The 21,302-nt window shown below is 40.6% G+C and overlaps 1 protein-coding gene across 5 annotated transcripts in view; it reads right to left on the bottom strand.

Annotated features, from left to right (window-relative positions):
* Window positions 1–21,302, bottom strand: part of CENPU (centromere protein U) — a 50,193-nt gene that overhangs the window by 15,080 nt on the left and 13,811 nt on the right. For all 5 annotated transcript variants that reach the window (XR_002733443.3, XR_002733441.3, XR_002733442.3 and 2 more), the window contains exons 5-8: window positions 19,083–19,143; window positions 18,338–18,574; window positions 14,871–14,940; window positions 7,912–8,020 (exon numbers count right to left, since the gene is read on the bottom strand). Coding sequence is in view for 2 of the 5 variants with exons in the window: in XM_023220979.3 (XP_023076747.1) it covers window positions 7,912–8,020; window positions 14,871–14,940; window positions 18,338–18,574; window positions 19,083–19,143 (477 nt within the window). In the remaining 3 variants the exon portion in view is untranslated. The remainder of the gene's footprint in view (window positions 1–7,911; window positions 8,021–14,870; window positions 14,941–18,337; window positions 18,575–19,082; window positions 19,144–21,302) is intronic.

The following is a 21,302-nucleotide window of genomic DNA, read 5'->3' as shown; positions in this document are numbered from 1 at the left end:
GTGAATGAAGCAAAGGATAATAAGATAACAGAAAAGAAAATTAGGATAAAAATATTTTAAATTCTTAGAATTTAAAAAAGTAATTTGTTCAGTAGCAATAGATTAAAAAAAAAATTTAAAAACCTTGGAATGAAAAGGTCAGGCTCAATATAGTGAAATTTAAGAATATCAAACAAAATAACAGTTTAGAGAGCTAAACAACAGATCACATTCAAAGAAAAAAGAATTAGATAGACATCAAATTTTCCAAAAGCAACACTCGATGTAAAAGAATATAAAGTTTCCAAAGTATTTAAGAAAATAATTTAGAACATAAAATATTATATCCAGCTAAGCTGTCATTCAAATTCAAGGGTATAATAAAAATAATCAGAAGGTTTAGAAGTTTTGCAACATAAAGAGCCACACTGTGGTGTTGGATGAAATATTTAGATAAGAGAAAATACTTATCTACAGGATATTGCAAGAAAATATCTGAGATAAAAGTGATCAAACACCTAAGTAAATTTTGTTATTGTCTTAAAAACAGAGACAAACACACACAACAGAAGGGAAAATTCTATCTACCTTAATTTAGAATTAAAGGTGGTGAGTTATAAATACAATTTTATTAAGTTAAAAAAAATTCAGAACATCAAAAAGTAGAATAAAAGTTAAAGAAGTAACAATATATTAACATAGTGTTCAAGATGTATCAATAATTACAATAAATGTTAATGGACTAAACTCAAGAGTTGAAATTAAAAGACTGATACACTGGATTTAAAAAGACTAATAAAGAAATTAAAATTTAAGGTAGCAAAAAGGTTGGAAGTAAAAGAAATTAAAAAGAATGTAAAATCTGGCCGGGTGCAGTGGCTCACATCTATAATCCCAGCACTCTGAGAGGCCGAAGTGGGCAGATCATGACGTCAGGAGATCGAGACCATCCTAGCCAACATGGTGAAACCCTGTCTCTACTAAAAATGCAAAAATTAGCTAGGCATGTTGGCACACACCTATAGTCCCAGCTACTTGGGAGGCTGAGGCAGGAGAATTGCTTGAACCTGGGAGGTGGAGGTTGCAGTGAGCTGAGATCTAGCCACTGTACTCCAGCCTGAGGACAGATCGAGACTCCATCTCAAAAAAAAAAAATTGTGGCAAACGCTAGCAAAAGAAAACTATGATGCATATTAGTATCAGGTAAAATAAATCTTAAGACAAAGTATGTTTAGGAATAGAGTGCGTGACCAACTAAAATGTTGAATCTGCAAGACAGAGCAATTTTACACACGATTTTCCTAATAGTCTCTAAACATATACAGCACAAATGAATAGAAGTACCAAGAAATACTGAACACAGATCCAATAATTAGAGTCTATCTAGATCCAATGATTTGAAATTCCACACAGATCATGTACCAGGTCACGAAGAAAGCCTCAAAATTAAAAAAAAAAAAAAAGTATCACCAGACCATGATCTTTGACCACAACATATTTAAGATAGAAGGTTAATACACAAATATAAATTTAAAAGTCTACATATTTGGGACATTTAAAAACATATGAATTCTTCAAAGAATTAAACAATTATAATAAATGTAAAAATACCTAAAACAATGACAATGAAAATAGTACATAGCAAAAACTGTATGATGAGCAAAAACAGTGCTTCAAGGGAAATTTATCAGGTAAAAATACCACATCATCAAAAGACTTACTTATGGGGGGGCGGAGCAAGATGGCCGAATAGGAACAGCTTCAGTCTCCATCTCCCAGCGCCAGCGACACAGAAGACCGGTGATTTCTGCATTTTCAACTGAGGTACTGGGGTCATCTCACTCGGGAGTGCCGGACAATCGGTGCTGGTCAGCTGCTGCAGCCCGACCAGCGAGAGCTGAAGCAGGGCGAGGCATCGCCTCACCTGGGAAGCGCGAGGGGGAAGGGAGTCCCTTTTCCTAGCCAGGGGAACTGAGACACACAACACCTGGAAAATCGGGTAACTCCCACCCCAATACTGCGCTGTAACACCGGCACACCGGAGATTGTATCCCACACCTGGCCGGGAGGGTCCCATGCCCACGGAGCCTCTCTCCTTGCTAACACAGCAGTCTGCGGCAATCTAACCGCAAGGCAGCAGTGAGGCTGGGGGAGGGGCGCCCGCCATCGCTGAGGCTTAAGTAGGTAAATAAAGCCGCTGGGAAGCTCGAACTGGGTGGAGCTCACAGCAGCTCAAGGAAACCTGCCTGTCTCTGTAGACTGCGCCTCTGGGGACAGGGCTCGGCTAAAGGAGCAGAAGCCTGTGAAACGCGAACGACTCTGTCTGACAGCTTTGAAGACAGCAGTGGATCTCCCAACACGGAGGTTGAGATCTGAGAAGGGGCAGTCTGCCTGCTCAAGTGGGTCACTGACCCCTGAGTAGCCTAACTGGGAGACATCCCCCACTAGGGGCAGTCTGACACCCCACACCTCACAGGGTGGAGTACACCCCTGAGAGGAAGGTTCCAAAGCAAGAATCAGACAGGTGCACTCGCTGTTCAGCAATATTCTATCTTCTGCAACCTCTGCTGCTGATACCCAGGCAAACAGGGTCTGGAGTGGACCTCAAGCAATCTCCAACAGACCTATAGCTGAGGGTCCTGACAGTCAGAAGGAAAACTATCAAACAGGAAGGACACCTATATCAAAACCCCATCAGTACGTCACCATCATCAAAGACCAGTGACAGATAAAACCACAAAGATGGGGAAAAAGCAGGGCAGAAAAGCTGGAAATTCAAAAAATAAGAGCGCATCTCCTCCTGCAAAGGAGCACAGCCCATCGCCAGCAACGGATCAAAGCTGGTCAGAGAATGATTTTGATGAGATGAGAGAAGAAGGCTTCAGTCCATCAAACCTCTCAGAGCTAAAGGAGGAATTACGTACCCAGCGCAAAGAAACTAAAAATCTTGAAAAAAGAGTGGAAAAATTGACAGCTAGACTAATTAATGCAGAGAAGGTCATAAACGAAATGACAGAGATGAAAACCATGACACGAGAAATACGGGACAAATGCACAAGCTTCAGTAACCGACTCGATCAACTGGAAGAAAGAGTATCAGCAATGGAGGATCAAATGAATGAAATAAAGCGAGAAGAGAAACCAAAAGAAAAAAGAAGAAAAAGAAATGAACAAAGCCTGCAAGAAGTATGGGATTATGTAAAAAGACCAAATCTACGTCTGATTGGGGTGCCTGAAAGTGAGGGGGAAAATGGAACCAAATTGGAAAACACTCTACAGGATATCATCCAGGAGAACTTCCCCAACCTAGCAGGGCAGGCCAACATTCAAATTCAGGAAATACAGAGAATGCCACAAAGATACTCCTCCAGAAGAGCAACTCCAAGACACATAATTGCCAGATTCACCAAAGTTGAAATGAAGGAAAAAATCTTAAGGGCAGCCAGAGAGAAAGGTCGGGTTACCCACAAAGGGAAGCCCATCAGACTGACAGCAGATCTCTCAGCAGTAACTCTACAAGCCAGAAGAGAGTGGGGGCCAATATTCAACGTTCTTAAAGAAAAGAATTTTAAACCCAGAATTTCATATCCAGCCAAACTAAGTTTCATCAGTGAAGGAGAAATAAAATTCTTTACAGATAAGCAAATGCTTAGAGATTTTGTCACCACCAGGCCTGCCTTACAAGAGACCCTGAAGGAAGCCCTAAACATGGAAAGGAACAACCGGTACCAGCCATTGCAAAAACATGCCAAAATGTAAAGACCATCGAGCCTAGGAAGAAACTGCATCAACTAATGAGCAAAATAACCAGTTAATATCATAATGGCAGGATCAAGATCACACATAACAATATTAACCTTAAATGTAAATGGACTAAATGCTCCAATTAAAAGACACAGACTGGCAAACTGGATAAAGAGTCAAGACCCATCAGTCTGCTGTCTTCAGGAGACCCATCTCACATGCAGAGACATACATAGGCTCAAACTAAAGGGATGGAGGAAGATCTACCAAGCAAATGGAGAACAAAAAAAAGCAGGGGTTGCAATCCTAGTCTCTGATAAAACAGACTTTAAACCATCAAAGATCAAAAGAGACAAAGAAGGCCATTACATAATGGTAAAGGGATCAATCCAACAGGAAGAGCTAACTATCCTAAATATATATGCACCCAATACAGGAGCACCCAGATTCATAAAGCAAGTCCTTAGAGACTTACAAAGAGACTTAGACTCCCATACAATAATAATGGGAGACTTCAACACTCCACTGTCAACATTAGACAGATCAACGAGACAGAAAGTTAACAAGGATATCCAGGAATTGAACTCATCTCTGCACCAAGCGGACCTAATAGACATCTATAGAACTCTCCACCCCAAGTCAACAGAATATACATTCTTCTCAGCACCACATCACACTTATTCCAAAATTGACCACATAATTGGAAGTAAAGCACTCCTCAGCAAATGAAAAGAACAGAAATTATAACCAACTGTCTCTCTGACCACAGTGCAATCAAACTAGAACGCAGGACTAAGAAACTCAATCAAAACCGCTCAACTACATGGAAACTGAACAACCTGCTCCTGAATGACTACTGGGTACATAACGAAATGAAAGCAGAAATAAAGATGTTCTTTGAATCCAATGAGAACAAAGATACAACATACCAGAATCTCTGGGACACATTTAAAGCAGTATGTAGAGGGAAATTTATAGCACTAAGTGCCCACAAGAGAAAGCAGGAAAGATCTAAAATTGACACTCTAACATCACAATTAAAAGAACTAGAGAGGCAAGAGCAAACACATTCAAAAGCTAGCAGAAGGCAAGAAATAACTAAGATCAGAGCAGAACTGAAGGAGATAGAGACACAAAAAACCCTCCAAAAAATCAATGAATCCAGGAGTTGGTTTTTTGAAAAGATCAACAAAATTGACAGACCGCTAGCAAGGCTAATAAAGAAGAAAAGAGAGAGGAATCAAATAGACGCAATAAAAAATGATAAAGGGGATATCACCACCGACCCCACAGAAATACAAACTACCATCAGAGAATACTATAAACACCTCTACGCAAATCAACTAGAAAATCTAGAAGAAATGGATAATTTCCTGGACACGTACACTCTTCCAAGACTAAACCAGGAAGAAGTTGAATCCCTGAATAGACCAATAGCAGGCTCTGAAATTGAGGCAACAATTAATAGCCTACCACCCAAAAAAAGCCCAGGACCAGATGGATTCACAGCTGAATTCTACCAGAGGTACAAGGAGGAGCTGGTACCATTCCTTCTGAAACTATTCCAATCAATAGAAAAAGAGGGAATCCTCCCTAACTCATTTTATGAGGCCAACATCATCTTGATACCAAAGCCTGGCAGACACACAACAAAAAAAGAGAATTTTAGACCAATCTCCCTGATGAACATCGATGCAAAAATCCTCAATAAAATACTGGCAAACCGGATTCAGCAGCACATCAAAAAGCTTATCCACCATGATCAAGTGGGCTTCATCCCTGGGATGCAAGGCTGGTTCAACATTCGCAAATCAATCAACGTAATCCAGCATATCAACAGAACCAAAGACAAGAACCACATGATTATCTCAATAGATGCAGAAAAGGCTTTTGACAAAATTCAACAGCCCTTCATGCTAAAAACGCTCAACAAATTCGGTATTGATGGAACGTACCTCAAAATAATAAGAGCTATTTATGACAAACCCACAGCTAATATCATAATGAATGGGCAAAAACTGGAAAAGTTCCCTTTGAAAACTGGCACAAGACAGGGATGCCCTCTCTCACCACTCCTATTCAACATAGTGTTGGAAGTTCTGGCTAGGGCAATCAGGCAAGAGAAAGAAATCAAGGGTATTCAGTTAGGAAAAGAAGAAGTCAAATTGTCCCTGTTTGCAGATGACATGATTGTGTATTTAGAAAACCCCATCGTCTCAGCCCAAAATCTTCTTAAGCTGATAAGCAACTTCAGCAAAGTCTCAGGATACAAAATTAATGTGCAAAAATCACAAGCATTCTTATACACCAGTAACAGACAAGCAGAGAGCCAAATCAGGAATGAACTTCCATTCACAATTGCTTCAAAGAGAATAAAATACCTAGGAATCCAACTTACAAGGGATGTAAACGACCTCTTCAAGGAGAACTACAAACCACTGCTCAGTGAAATCAAAGAGGACACAAACAAATGGAAGAACATACCATGCTCATGGATAGGAAGAATCAATATCGTGAAAATGGCTATACTGCCCAAGGTTATTTATAGATTCAATGCCATCCCCATCAAGCTACCAATGAGTTTCTTCACCGAATTGGAAAAAACTGCTTTAAAGTTCATATGGAACCAAAAAAGAGCCCGCATTGCCAAGACAATCCTAAGTCAAAAGGACAAAGCCGGAGGCGTCACGCTACCTGACTTCAAACTATACTACAAGGCTACAGTAACCAAAACAGCATGGTACTGGTACCAAAACAGAGATATAGACCAATGGAACAGAACGGAGCCTTCAGAAATAATGCCACATATCTACAACCATCTGATCTTTGACAAACCTGACAAAAACAAGAAATGGGGAAAGGATTCCCTATTTAATAAATGGTGCTGGGAAAATTGGCTAGCCATAAGTAGAAAGCTGAAACTGGATCCTTTCCTTACTCCTTATACGAAGATTAATTCAAGATGGATTAGAGACTTAAATGTTAGACCTAATACCATAAAAACCCTAGAAGAAAATCTAGGTAGTACCATTCAGGACATAGGCATGGGCAAGGACTTCATGTCTAAAACACCAAAAGCAATGGCAGCAAAAGCCAAAATTGACAAATGGGATCTCATTAAACTAAAGAGCTTCTGCACAGCAAAAGAAACTACCATCAGAGTGAACAGGCAACCTACAGAATGGGAGAAAATTTTTGCAATCTACTCATCTGACAAAGGGCTAATTTCCAGAATCTACAAAGAACTCAAACAAATATACAAGAAAAAAACAAACAACCCCATCAAAAAGTGGGGAAAGGATATGAACAGACATTTCTCAAAAGAAGACATTCATACAGCCAACAGACACATGAAAAAATGCTCATCATCACTGGCCATCAGAGAAATGCAAATCAAAACCACAATGAGATACCATCTCACACCAGTTAGAATGGCAATCATTAAAAAATCAGGAAACAACAGGTGTTGGAGAGGATGTGGAGAAATAGGAACACTTTTACACTGTTGGTGGGATTGTAAACTAGTTCAACCATTATGGAAAACAGTATGGCAATTCCTCAAGGATCTAGAACTAGATGTACCATATGACCCAGCCATCCCACTACTGGGTATATAACCAAAGGATTATAAATTATGCTACTACAAAGACACATGCACACGTATGTTTATTGCGGCACTATTCACAATAGCAAAGACTTGGAATCAACCCAAATGTCCATCAGTGACAGACTGGATTAAGAAAATGTGGCACATATACACCATGGAATACTATGCAGCCATAAAAAAGGATGAGTTTGCGTCCTTTGTAGGGACATGGATGCAGCTGGAAACCATCATTCTTAGCAAACTATCACAAGAAGAGAAAACCAAACACCGCATGTTCTCACTCATAGGTGGGAACTGAACAATGAGCTCACTTGGACTTGGGAAGGGGAACATCACACACTGGGGCCTATCATGGGGAGGGGGGAGGAGGAAGGGATTGCATTGGGGAGTTATACCTGATATAAATGATGAATTGATGGGTGCTGACGAGTTGATGGGTGCAGCACACCAACATGGCACATGTATACATATGTAACAAACCTGCACGTTATGCACATGTACCCTAGAACTTAAAGTATAATTAAAAAAAAAAAAAAAAGAAAAAAAAAAAAAAAGAGAAAAGAAAAAAAAAAAAGACTTACTTATGCTCTAGGTGGGTTTTCTCAAATTCAGGCAAAACAATATTCAACTCCTTGATGTCACTGGTTTTCATTCCTTCTAGACACCAAACGTGCAGAGTGTCAGAAGTATCTAGAATATTAAGATAAGTTAACATGCTGGTTATTCATATTTTGGCTGTTGGTCCAGGGTTCTGAAAGCCTGCCACAAAAATAGTCTCACCAAATTATAAAAGATAGCTATAGCTCAACAATCAGAGAGGAGGCGCCGTACTCACTTCTTATCCCTGTGCACAGTCTTGCAAACCCCCACATACACTTTCACTTTAACTGCTATCTCGCTGGTTCTCCTACTTTTGCTAAAGCAACCAAAAGCATTGTTGCCTTTTAATCACCTTACTGTATCTTTATTTAGTAGTGTGCTGTTATTTAACATCACTGGGGATAAGCTCTTTGTTGTTAGCTGTATTTTCTGAATTTTAATCTATCTGATAGGTCACTTGTAGGATACAGCAAGATTACTCAGTGTATTAATTTAAATAATTGTAGTAATATACAGTACTATATCAGACGGGGATCTGAAGACAGACTTTGGTGCTAGTTTGAGCTTCTTTCTTACTAGTCATAAGATCTCAGGCAAGTCAGTTAACCTTCCAGAGGACGTTTCCTCAATGATAAATGGAATAAAAGAGTGCTCTCCCTTTTATTACGAGACTCAAGCAAGAAAATATCTGTGAATGCATTTACAAAAACTATAAATTACTATACATCTGTGTTATCAATTTCCAAAGCATACCCCAATTTTTTTTCTTTAAAAAAATTTTTTTGAGACAGGGTCTCACTCTGTTGTCCAAGCTGTGGCGCCGTAGCATGCTCAGCACTCATTACAGCCTCGAAGTCCTAGGCTCAAGTGATCCTCCCACCTCAGCCTCCCAAACAGCTGAGACTACAAGTGTACACCACCATGCCTGGCTAGTTTTGAAAATTTTTTGTAAAGGTGGGGTCCCACTATGTTGCCCAGGCTGGTCTTGAACTCCTGGGCTCAAGCAGTCCTCTCACCTCAGCCTCCCAAAGTGCTGGGATTACAGGTGCACCCACCATGCTCGGCCCCCAGTTTTTTGTATGTTAACAGAAGCCATTGGCAGGCAAGTCTACTCTTCTTCCATAATTAATTCTTTGTTTAATACTGCAAAACTGACAAACATACTGAGAGTTTGTCTCCAGATTCACAATGACCTGAGTGCAACTCTTGGCTCTGGTGGATTAGTAACAGCCACCAATTCTTTCCCACTCTTCCCTACTTCCATTCCCTTGAATCTGGGATAGCCCCCTATAACTGGCTTGATCAACAGAACATGAAGGAGTGAAAGGCCAAGTCTCAGGGTATCTGCAGCTTCTGCTTTACATCTCCTGCAATGCTCCCTCTAGGACATCAACTGTCACATGAAATTCTGACTACTGAACAACAGGCAAGCCCAAGCTAGCCACTTAAAAAGAGGCCACGTGCAGGAGGAACAAGGCACCAGATAGATGAAAACAGTCATCTTAGACCTTCCACCCTAGCTCAGCCATTAAACGAACAGAATTGCCCAAAGCAAAACTGTAAGCAAATAAAACGATGACCGTTGTCAATCAGGGGCTGGCAAACTTCAGTGAAGTGCCAGATGGTAACTACCGTTGGCTTCATGGGCCAACTGTTCAACTCTGCCATTGTAGTGTGAAGGCAGCCACAAACAATCCACAGAAGAGTGAATCTGGCTATGATCCAATAAAAGTTCATTTTCAAAAACAGGCAATGGACTAAATTTGAATTGTAGATATAGATTTTTTTCTTTTTTTTTTTTGAGACAGTTTTGCTTTTGTTGCCCAGGCTGAACTCTGCTTCCCAGGTTCAAGTGATTTGCCTATCTCACCCTCCCGAGTAGCTGGGATTTACAGGCATGTGCCACCATGCCTGGCTAATTTTTGTATTTTCAGTAGAGACGGGGTTTCACCATGTTGGTCAGGTTGGTCTCGAACTCCTGACCTCAAGTGATCCACCCGCCTTGGCCTCCCAAAGTGCTGGGATTACAGGTGTGAGCCACCGTGCCCGGCCTACACATAGTTTTTAGATTAGTAAGTTTTAAGGTAGTTTGTTAGGCATTAACACACCCAAAACACTGACTGAACACACTTATGGCTGTGTAAGCTCAGACAAGTTTTTTAACCTAAGACCTCAATTTTCTCACCTGTAAAAATGGGGGAAATAATATCTATACTTCATAGGTTTATTGTAAGAATGAGAGAGAAGATAACATTAAACAGTATAATGACTGGCACATAGTAAATACTTTGCTGTCTTTGTTGCTACTAATTTATAAAATAGAAACGGTAGGAACAGAAGTTAGTAAAAAGTATTCCAATAATACTTCCAGGCCAGACCCATAACACTGTTACCCACAATTCTGCCACCACCCCAATATACATAAATCCCTACTCACCTAAACTCAGCTATGATTTTTAGAAAAACCAGTAATCTGCAAAAAGTAGTTCTGCATTTATTGATTGATTGATTGATTGATTGAGACAATTTATTTATTGAGACAGAGTCTCGCTTTGCTGCCCAGGCTGGAGTGCAATGGCACGATCTCAGCTCACTGCAAGCTCTGCCTCCTGGGTTCACACCATTCTCCTGCCTCAGCCTCCCAAGTAGCTGGGACTACAGGTGACCGCCACCACGCCTGGCTATTTTTGTATTTTTGGTAGAAACAGGGTTTCACAGTGTTAGCCAGGATGGTCTGGATCTCCTGACCTCATGATCTGCCCACCTCAGCCTCCCAAAGTGCTGTGATTATAGGCATGAGCCACTGCACCCGGCCTAGTTCTGCGTTTATAAAAGACACAATATCTAAAGGTCTTATTAGTTTAAATAAAATCTTCCTTAGGCTCTCAGGACCAACAGACTTTTTTTTTTTAAGTTTAATTAAGAACCGTATATCCAAGCTATCTACTCTTACTGAACATAACATTTATTTTGGCATCAGAATTGATCTATGATGAGTTATTTTATACATGAGAACATTTATATATGCATAATATAAATATGCATAATAAAAGCAATGCCCATAGGACCACGGTACAACTTAAGAAGGAGAGCACTGGTCAGGTGCGGTGGCTCACGCCTATAATCCCAGCACTTTGGGAGGCTGAGGTGGACAGATTACCTGAGGTCAAGAGTTCAAGACCAGCCTGGCCAATATGGTGAAACCCCCTCTCCACTAAAAAAAAAAAAAAAAAAAAAAAAAAAATCAAAAAATTAGCCAGGGTGTGGTGGCGGCGCCTGTAATCCCAACTACTCAGGAGGCTCAGGCAGGAGAATCGCTTGAACCTGGGAGGCAGAGGTCGCAAGAAGCCGAGATCGTGCCACTTCACTGCAGCCTGGGCGACAAGAGCAAAACTTGGTCAAAAAAAACAAAAACAAAAAAGAGAGCATTAATAAGACACTGGAAGCACTCTGCGTACCTGACTCCAATGCCTTCTGAACTTTGTGTTTATCATATTACTCTTTGTTATAATTTTATTGCACACAAATATATTCCTAAACAATGTGGAGTTTAGAATGTTTTTGACCTTTTAAAATTGCTTATGCACCAGTAAAAGTTCTGCTTTTGTATTCCACTCCATATGTATACAGCAATTTATCTATCAATTCTAATATGATAAGTTGTCATTCTAATATGATAAGTTGTCTTTCATGCTAGCAAAATACTTTTGCTAGCATGAAAGACAATGCTAAGAGCACTCATACACATGATACACAGACACATTCAAGAATTCCTCTAGTAAATACACCCACCAGCAACTGCTAGGTTTCAAAGTCTGCATATTTTTTCAACTTCGCCAGAGAATGGCCAAAATTATTTTCAAAGTGCTTATATCTCTTCATATCTGCAGTGATTAAGGATCTCCACTGGCGACATCCTCATTAAATATGGACTCTTAAGAGGCTAAAATATGTGCCAAACTAGGAGGTGCAAAAGGGTGTCTCACTGTAGCTGTGAATTTAAATTTCTGTGATTAGGAATGCACTCCCTCCAAATGTTTATTTTACTATTTCCTCTTCTGTAAAAATGTTGGTGTCATCTGCCCATTTTTCTACTAAGTTGTCTTTTTATTGATACTCCTGTATTTTCTCTAAAAATTGTCCAATTTTACCTGTCATATTTAAGCCTTCAATTCAGAACTTTTTTTGTGTGCTGCAAGTCAGAGGCAGTCTCATTTTTCTACAGGGAAAACACTGTCATAGAACCACCTTTCCCCACTGACTAGCAGTCAACATTTTTGTCATACATTCATCAAGCTTCCATATATGCAGGGTCTCTTTTCTGGTCTATCTTTTGGTGTCACTGTCCCTAAGATTAGAATTAAATGTCTGTTACACCAGGGGTCCCCAAGCCCCCGGCCACAGACCGGCATGAGTTTGTGGCCTGTTAGGAACTGGGCCACACAGCAGGAGGTGAGTGGCAGGGTCGGGGGGCGAGTGAGCACGACCACCCGAGCTCCACCTCCTGTCAGAGTAGTGGTGGCATTAGACTCTCATGGGAGCGCGAACCTCATTGTGAACTGCACATGCGAGGGATCTTGGCTGTGAGCTCCTTTTGGGAATCTAACGCCTGATGATCTGAGGTGGAACAGTTTTATCCCAAAACCATCTCCAATCCTCGTCCATGCAAAAATTGTCTGCCATGAAACCAGTCCCAGGTGCCAAAAACTTTGGCGACTGCTGTATTAGACCTGCCTATAAAACTATACAGAATTGAGGAGTTTTTGTTAGTTTAATAGAAAAATTTAAAACTAGTGTTTGAATTTGATAGTTATAGGATTATTTCAGTTTTCTTCTTCAAAATCCAGCTTCATTAGCCTTGCATTTTTCTAGATATTTATGTGTTACAATATGGGGGAGAAGAGGATATCTCCTTTTCCTCTATTTTGGCGGGGTGGGTGGATTGACTTTTAAATTTTTGTTTTTAATTGACACATAGTAATTGTACATATTTATGGGTACAGTGTGATGTGTCAATACATATATGTATTGTCTAAAAAATCAAATTAGGGCATTCAGCATATCCATCACCTCATAGAGTTATTGCTTGTGGTAAGAAGACTAAAAATCCTCTCTTCTAGCTGTTTTGAAACGTGTAACACTGTTAACCATAGTCACCCTACCGTGCAAGAGAACATGTGAACTGATACCTCCTATCTAACTGTAACTTTGTACCCGCTGACCAGCCTCTCCCTCTCTCCGCTCCCCACTAGCCTCCCCTATCTATTTTAAATTTATTCACATGAAGTTGTTCATTATATTCTTAGTAACATTTAAACTGTGCATTTAAACATTTAAACTTCTGGTAGGAGTATAAAATTATGTTATACAACCACTTTGGGAATGCAGTTTGCAAAGTTTGGCAGTTTCTTGTAAAATTAAACATATGCCTACCCTATGACTCAGCAACTTCACTCCTTTTTATTTACCCAAGAGAAATGAAAACATATGTTCACAAAGAAATGTGTATAAAAATGTTCACTGGCTGGTTGCAGTGGCTCACACCTGTAATCCCAGCACTTTGGGAGGCCAAGGCGGGTGGATCATGAGGGTCAGGAGATTAAGACCATCCTGGCCAACAAGGTGAAACCCCATCTCTACAAAAATACAAAAAATTAGCTGGGAGTGGTGGCATGGGCCTGTAGTCTCAGCTACTCAGGAGACTGAGGCAAGAGATTCACTTGAACCTGGGAGGCGGAAGTTGCAGTGAGCTGAGATCAAGCCACTGCACTCCAGCCTGGCAACAGAGAAAGACTCAGTCTTAAAGAAAAAAAAAAAAAAAAGTTCACAGCAGCTCTATTCAAATAGCCAAAACCTGAAAACAACTCAGTTGTCCATCAGTCAGAGACTGGATCAACTGTGGTGTAATCATACAGTGGAATAAGCTCAGTAATAAAAATGATACCAAACAACATAGATGGATTGCAAAAAAACTATGCTGAGTGAAAGAAGCCTTACACAAAAGACTACACACTATGAGATTCCATCTACACAAAATCCCAGAATAGGCAAAACTAATCCATGGCAGAAAAAACGTCCCTGAAGCCAGTGCCTCCAGAGATATGGGATGGGAACTGACACGAAAGAGGCATGAGGGAACTTTCTGGAGTAAAGACTTCACATGTTGACAGCAGACTGAGTTACACATTGTACTGCATGTGCATTTTACATTCAAAGAAAAAACTGTAAGCACACTGAACTCCAGCTAATCATGTGCATACTTAAGTATTCCAGAGGAAGTACTGATGTCTACATTATTTTAAAATGCCTTAAAAACTGGATTAATGGACTAATACTTGCTTTACTACCTATCTAATACAGTAAATAATAAAATATTAACTGTAAAATCTAAGTAGTGGGCATATGAATATATAAATTTTTTTTCCACCTTAGTTGTATGTTGAAAATTTTCATGACAAAATGTTAGAAAAAACTGTTACTTCAAAGTTACATATTCCTGCCGGGCGCGGTGGCTCAAGCCTGTAATCCCAGCACTTTGGGAGGCTGAGACGGGCGGATCACGAGGTCAGGAGATCGAGACCATCCTGGCTAACACGGTGAAACCCCGTCTCTACTAAAAAATACAAAAAGCTAGCCGGGCGGGGTGGCTGGCGCCTGTAGTCCCAGCTACTCGGGAGGCTGAGGCAGGAGAATGGCGTAAACGCGGGAGGCAGAGCTTGCAGTGAGCTGAGATCCGGCCACTACACTCCAGCCCGAGCGACAGAGCGAGACTCTGTCTCAAAAAAAAAAAAAAAAAAAAAACAAAGTTACATATTCCTAATTTTTAAAAGTGGCAATTTGATGTACTTACAATTTACAACTATAACAAATTAAGAATAGGGTCTTATTTTTCTCATGAAATTCCTGAATGAGTGACAAAACATAAAACATCATTCTCTACCTGAGCCTACGGCTTCACTTCTTGATTTCTTCTTTTTGCCATGAGACATCTTCCCTTTTTTCTGAGTTTTCTACAAAAAAAAAAAAAAAAGCATTAAGGTTTTAAGAAGTTTTCTTTCTCTTAAAACATAAGGATTAAGACTGTTACCAAACTGTCATTCAATATTTCAGCTGGGCATAGTGGCTCATGCCTATAATCCCAGCACTTTGAGAGGCTGAGGCAGGCAGATCACTTGAGGTCAGCAGTTCCAGACCAGCCTGGCCAACATGGTAAAACCCCACCTCTACTAAAAATACAAAAATTGCCAGGGTGTGGTGGCGCACGCCTGTAGTCCCAGCTACTGGGGAGGCTGAGGCAGAAGAACTGCTTGAACCTGGGGGGAGTCAGAGGTTGCAGTGAGCTGAGATTGCACCACTGCACTCCAGCCTGGGCGACAGAGCGAGACTCCATCTCAAGAAGAAAAAAAAACTTTAGCTACAATTCTCATTTAGTTCTAAAACAGATTAGTCATATAAATTATCTACATTGATATAAGGAAGCATTGCAAACAAAATCATCACAAAATAAGAGCAAATAAAACTTTCAGTTGACTTATAACAATTGTTGCCTTGATGGAAAAGTTGAACTTTTATTACTTAAGATAATAACGTGGAATCAGCTCAAATTTCTGTTCCAGCTACGGTGAAGTAACAGCTTCCAAACTAGCTCTCTTGCCATAAACAACCATAAAATGGGGGAAAATGGGTGGCAATTTTATTCAGGCATTGGACAATAGGCAATACAAGACTGAGTTCCAGGAGAAAGGGGAAACTTGGAAGGTGAACCCTATGACTACCACCCCCCACTCCACACACACAGAGTTTCTAAATGGGGTATAGTGAGCTGAAGTCTAAGCAGGGCATGATAATCCTACCCAGCTGAGAGGCACTTGGAATAAGCTGCTCAGGAGAGCACAGGTGCCTGTGGAGCGGGGGTTCTAAGAGGCCTTGTCTAAGTACTGCCCATGTGCCAGGTGAGACCACATAAAGCCTACCAGAAAATGCTATCATGAGGATAACAACATAGTTGATAATGAAGGACAAGCAGCATTGGGGACACAGGACAAGGTAAATGTACATGGGAAAGAGACAACTCACGGCTCATCAGAAACCATGGAGACCAGAAGACAACAGAATGGTATAAAGAGTTGGGGAATAAATCTGTCAACTCAGAATTCCATAGCCAGTGAAATATCCTTCAAAAACAGAGTTGAAATAAAAACACTTCCAGATAAACAAAATCTGAGAGAATTTGTCACCAGCAGACCTGCCATGAAAGAAATGCTAGAAGATATTCTGTAGGCTGATGGAAAAAGATAACAAATGGAAACTAGTATCTATAGGCAAGCAACCAGTGAACTGGAGAGAGGAACTGGTAGAAGACTACAGAGCTGCTGCTTCTCATATTTTTTTTTAAAAAAACAACTCTTTCAAGCGGAAATGACAATACTGTAAGGTTAGATTTGTAACACAGAAGCAAAACATGACAAAACAGCACAGAGGATGGGGATGGAGAAATAGAATTATACATAATATTGTTACGTAATTACATTTATGTAGTGGGAGGTAGTTAATTGTCAAGTAGAACGTATGAAGTGATAACACACTGATTCTAAACAGACTTTGTTAATTAAGGATGTACATTTTTAACCCAGGAGCAACCACTGAAACAAATTTAAAAAGGTATAGCTAAGAAGTCAATAGAGAAAGTAAAATGGAATACAAAAACAACGTTCAACTAATCCAAAATGAGTTCTAAGAGAGACAGAAAACAGGAGCAAATGGAAAACAGAGTATGGTAGATGTGAACCTCACCATATTTAAAGTTACATCAAAAGTCAATGGACTTTTAGCAGAAGTTAAAAAAATACCTCCTCTAAGTAACTGATAGATCAAGCAGACCATCCCCCATCACCAAAAACAAGAGTAAGGAGACAAAATCTCTGAACTACACTTGACCTCAACTGATATTTACAGAACACAACTGCAAATTCAAGTACACATGGGATGTTCACCAAGACAGATCAACAACAGAGATCATAGTTTGCTTCAATTTGTGTAGACAGGAAATAAAAATAAGAATATACAGTCATATTTGTTTACATGTACAAAAGGAAATTTGAAGGATATATAAGAAAGTATACGGTTACCTGTGTGTATGTTTAGCAGGTGGAAAGTGAAGAAGACAGGGTAGCAGGGACAACTTACTATACTTCAAAAAGTTTTCAAACATGAGCATAAATTATTTATTCAAGTAAGCCCAAATGAATTAATCACATATTAAGAACCTGACCAAAAGATATTATATGTCAAGAATTTTAGAACCAATAAGACCCAGAATTCTTTGTTTTTTGAGACTGAGTCTCACTCTATTGCCCAGTACAGTGGCACGGTCTCAGCTCACTCCAACCTCTGCCTCCTGGGTTCAAGCTGATTCTCCTGCTACAACCTTCTGAGTAGCTGGGATTACAGGCATGCACCACCACACCCGGCTAAATTTTGTATTTTTAGTAGAGATGGGGTTTTGCCATGTTGGCCAGGCTGGTCTCGAACTCCTGACCTCAGGTGATCCGCATGCCTTGGCCTCCCAAAGTGGTAGGATTACAGGCATGAGCCACCATGCCTGGCCTAAGACCCAGAATTCTTATCAGCAGTTTTTTTCCTAAGGAAATGATCTAAGGAATGCATGAATATTTAGCTACAACAAAATTCATCAAAGCACTTATGATTTTTTAAATAGCAATTCTTCATTAGTAAGAGATTAACTATGGCATGTCATCAACAGAATGTTACGCATTGTTGAATACTTAATAACAAGTATATGGTCTCAGGGTAATTAAAGCTCACTGAAACGACTGAACAGCATAGACCAAAAAACGTGGTTATTTTGGGTTATGGAATTATAGGTGATTTCACCTTCTTTTCCATATCTTCTAGTTTTTTTTGTTTGGTTTTTTTTTTATTTTTTTATTTTTATTTTTTTTTGAGACGGAGTCTCGCTCTGTCGCCCAGGCTGGAGTGCAATGGTGCAATCTCAGCTCACTGCAACCTCCGCCTCCTGGACTCAAGCGATTCTCCTGCCTCAGCCTCCTGAGTAGCTAGGATTACAGGCATGCGCCACTGCATCCAGCTAATTTTTGTACTTTTAGTAGAGATGGGGTTTCACCATGATGCCCAGGCTGGTCTTGAACTCTTGACCTCAGGTGATCCCCCTGCCTCGGTCTCCCAAAGTGCTGGGATTACAGGCGTGAGCCACTGCACCCGGCCATACCATCTAGATTTTCTAAAACAAACATTTTTATTACATTAAGGAAAATATAAAATTTATCTTTGAAAAGATATGAAGGAAAGAGAAAATGCTTCATTTTCTTCCCCAAAATTTTTCAATAAACCTTTTTTGCTCTCTTTGGGGATGGCTGACATTCTTACCGATTGACTTTCTATTGCCAAGTTCTCTTTTTCAACAGAGGGCTGGGCACTAAGGGGTCCTGTCTTTTTAGAAGTGACCGACTCAGCTGGTTTCTCCGAAAGTTCGGAAGATGCTGTAGTTGGAATAACCTCATGACGCTGTGTATTTGTTTTCTCTGCTGATTTAACTTTTCTTCTCGTATCACTTCCTTCAGTGCTTTCAGAGTCATCACTAATGGGCTTGAGCTTTCTTCCTGGCTGTGTAAAAGAAAAAAACAGCACTACTTATTTAGAAAATAGAAATGCTTATAATTCTTACGGTAATAGTAGAAAACCATATATACAGTCCACATTACTCACTTCTAAACTTCAAAACTGAACATAATAGGAAGACAGCAACATAATTAATGGATAGGACAGGAAACCTAAATCAAAGGTTACGATAAATACTCCCAACCATTCACTCTGCCTTTTAAAATCACGACCTAACCACAGTACAAGAATGCTATGAAAATTGACAAAGTACATAGAGATGTGAGACCTCTTTAATGAAAAACACTTCAGATACAAAAATATTTTGTTTTTCACTATAAAAGTATATTCTAAAAACGGAACTTTATGAAAAATGTTGCTACGGAATATTTTCTCTATTTGCATCCAATCTAAAGAGGAAATGAAATATTTCACAGAACATTTTCTCTATTTGAATCCAATCAAACTATAATATATCACAAATTAAAAGAGAAGAGTGAATACTCCTACATACCTTTTTTGCACTAATTTTTACAGATTTGATTTCACTTGCTTCATTTCCAGAAGTGTCTGAACTGTAAAAAGTACAAGTCATCAATATCTTGTACGCATTCCATTTATATTCGCATGTCTTCTCTAACTTGCTCATCCAACACGAAAACAGACTCAATTTAATGAGGAAATATCCTGCTTGTCACATACAAGCCTGCCATGTTCCCAGGTTTACTGCTGCCTCCCACATCTTCCCATACCCAGGCCACATGAGTTTATCCCAGGCAAGCAAGTAAACTGTTCCATTACTGCAGCACCTGTGGTGATGTCTGAGAACTGCACTTTTCTCCAAGTTACGAGTCCCAGGCATATGGGCCATCATTTGTACTAAAAGCTAATCCACTAGGCCCATCCTTAGGTGATAGAAAAGGGAACACCTTTTATCCTTTAAAAAGGAAAAAAATAGTCCTAACTTCTGATGGGATATGAAAATTCATCTTTTCATTCTGTTCAATACAACAAATTTATTTAACACCAACCTCAAAATACAAAGTACAGTGAATAAAATCACTTTAAAATTGAGAGGTTTTCCTTCAAAGGGTTCACGGTCTAGTAGGAAGGCCAAAGATAGTGCAGAGTGATGACCTGGCAAGCACCTGTCAAAGATGATGTGGAGACACGGCTTGGGTATTAGGAAAGGCATCACACTTATGACACTTGGCGGTGACTGGTAAAAAACTTTTTTCAGGAAAACAAGTGTGGAGAAGGACATTTAAAGCAGATGGAAAAGTTAATGTAAAAGCATGGTGGTGTAAAATAGCCCGGCACGTTCAAGAAACGTGCAACAGAGCACGGATAAAATGTATTTTCTAAGAGAAGATAACAAACGCTCGGGAAAAGCCAAAGGCTATAACTGAAGGGCTGCAGGGTACCCACATGGGCATGCTGCATGGATCTCCTATGGTCAGCGCCAGCCTCCAGCTGCAGCGTCTTCTAGATCCACTGCAGCACCTTCTGGATCCACTGCAGCACCTTCTGGATCCACTGCAGCATCTGGGCAGAGGCTATAGCTGTGGGCAGTCTCTAGCCAACAAGTAAGCACAGCAAGGGTCTGGGGCCTCAATGTTTCTGCCTGATACAGGCCAGGCCTCCTTTTAACAGTCCTCACTCCTCCAGAGCTCTGCAGTGGCTTGTTCAGAACTGTAGGCACTGCAGTGCAATTTGAGGCCATCTCTGCCCCATCCTGCTTCTTCCAACTTTACCCTTCACAGATATCACTAATAAACCCCTTCCATTCCTAACTGCCTCAGTGTCTCCTCACCCAAGGATCTAAACTGGCATGGGGGCCCTCTATGCCATGCATACAGGCAAAGGGGAGCCCTAACAGGAGGTGGACGTAGGAGTAAGACGAGACTGGGGTTTCAAAAGATCACTCTAGAAGGTGTATGGGAAGGCAGGCCAGAGGGAGCTGGCGCGAGAGATAAGGACACCAGACAGGAAACTACCGCAGGAATGCTGGTAAGAGTGAAGTCCCCAAACCATGGCAGCCACAGGGAGGTGGCAGGGGTGTGGAAAGGAAAAACGGATTCTCAAGGTAGTCGCAGGCCAGAAAAATAGGACTGGCCAGACAGAACATACCAGGACTGATTCCCAGATTGCTGGATTGGAGGGGACTGGGTGAATGGCAAGACTATTAACCTAGAGAATACCAAAGGAGTTCACTGACACTAGATGAGAAGGAAAAGGAGCTCAGTTTTGCCTTTGTTGAGTGAGGTGCCTATGGGCATCTAGAGAAATATGGCCAATGTGCAAGACATCTTGGAACTCAGGAGAGGGTCTGGACAACAGACAAACTTGAGAAACAGTGGCACACAGGTAGTTAAAACCATGAGCGTGAACTGGGGTTGGATGGAGAAGAGAGGGCCACAGAAGAGAGGGCTGAGAACAGAATCGTCTACACATAAAGAAAAATAAACAGGAGAGGAAACAGCCAGGAGCAGGATGGCTGAACAGAGGGCTCCAATGATTGTCTCCGCAGGAACACCAAGTTTAACAACTATCTACACAAAGGGAGCACCTTCACGGGAAACAAAAGTCAGCTGAGTACACACAGTGCCTGTTTTTGACTTCCTATCGCTGAAAGAGGCACTGAAGAGGGTAGGAAAGAGTCTACAATCGCTGACGCTACCCCTTCCCCATCTCCGACAGTGGCTGCATGGCAGAGAATCTGTACTCTTAGGGG

Source organism: Piliocolobus tephrosceles, chromosome 3 (assembly GCF_002776525.5).
Source record: "Piliocolobus tephrosceles isolate RC106 chromosome 3, ASM277652v3, whole genome shotgun sequence".
NCBI classification, from domain to species: domain Eukaryota; kingdom Metazoa; phylum Chordata; class Mammalia; order Primates; family Cercopithecidae; genus Piliocolobus; species Piliocolobus tephrosceles.
The sequence above is the reverse complement of the archived record's forward strand: the minus strand, read 5'-3'. Positions and strand labels throughout refer to the sequence as shown.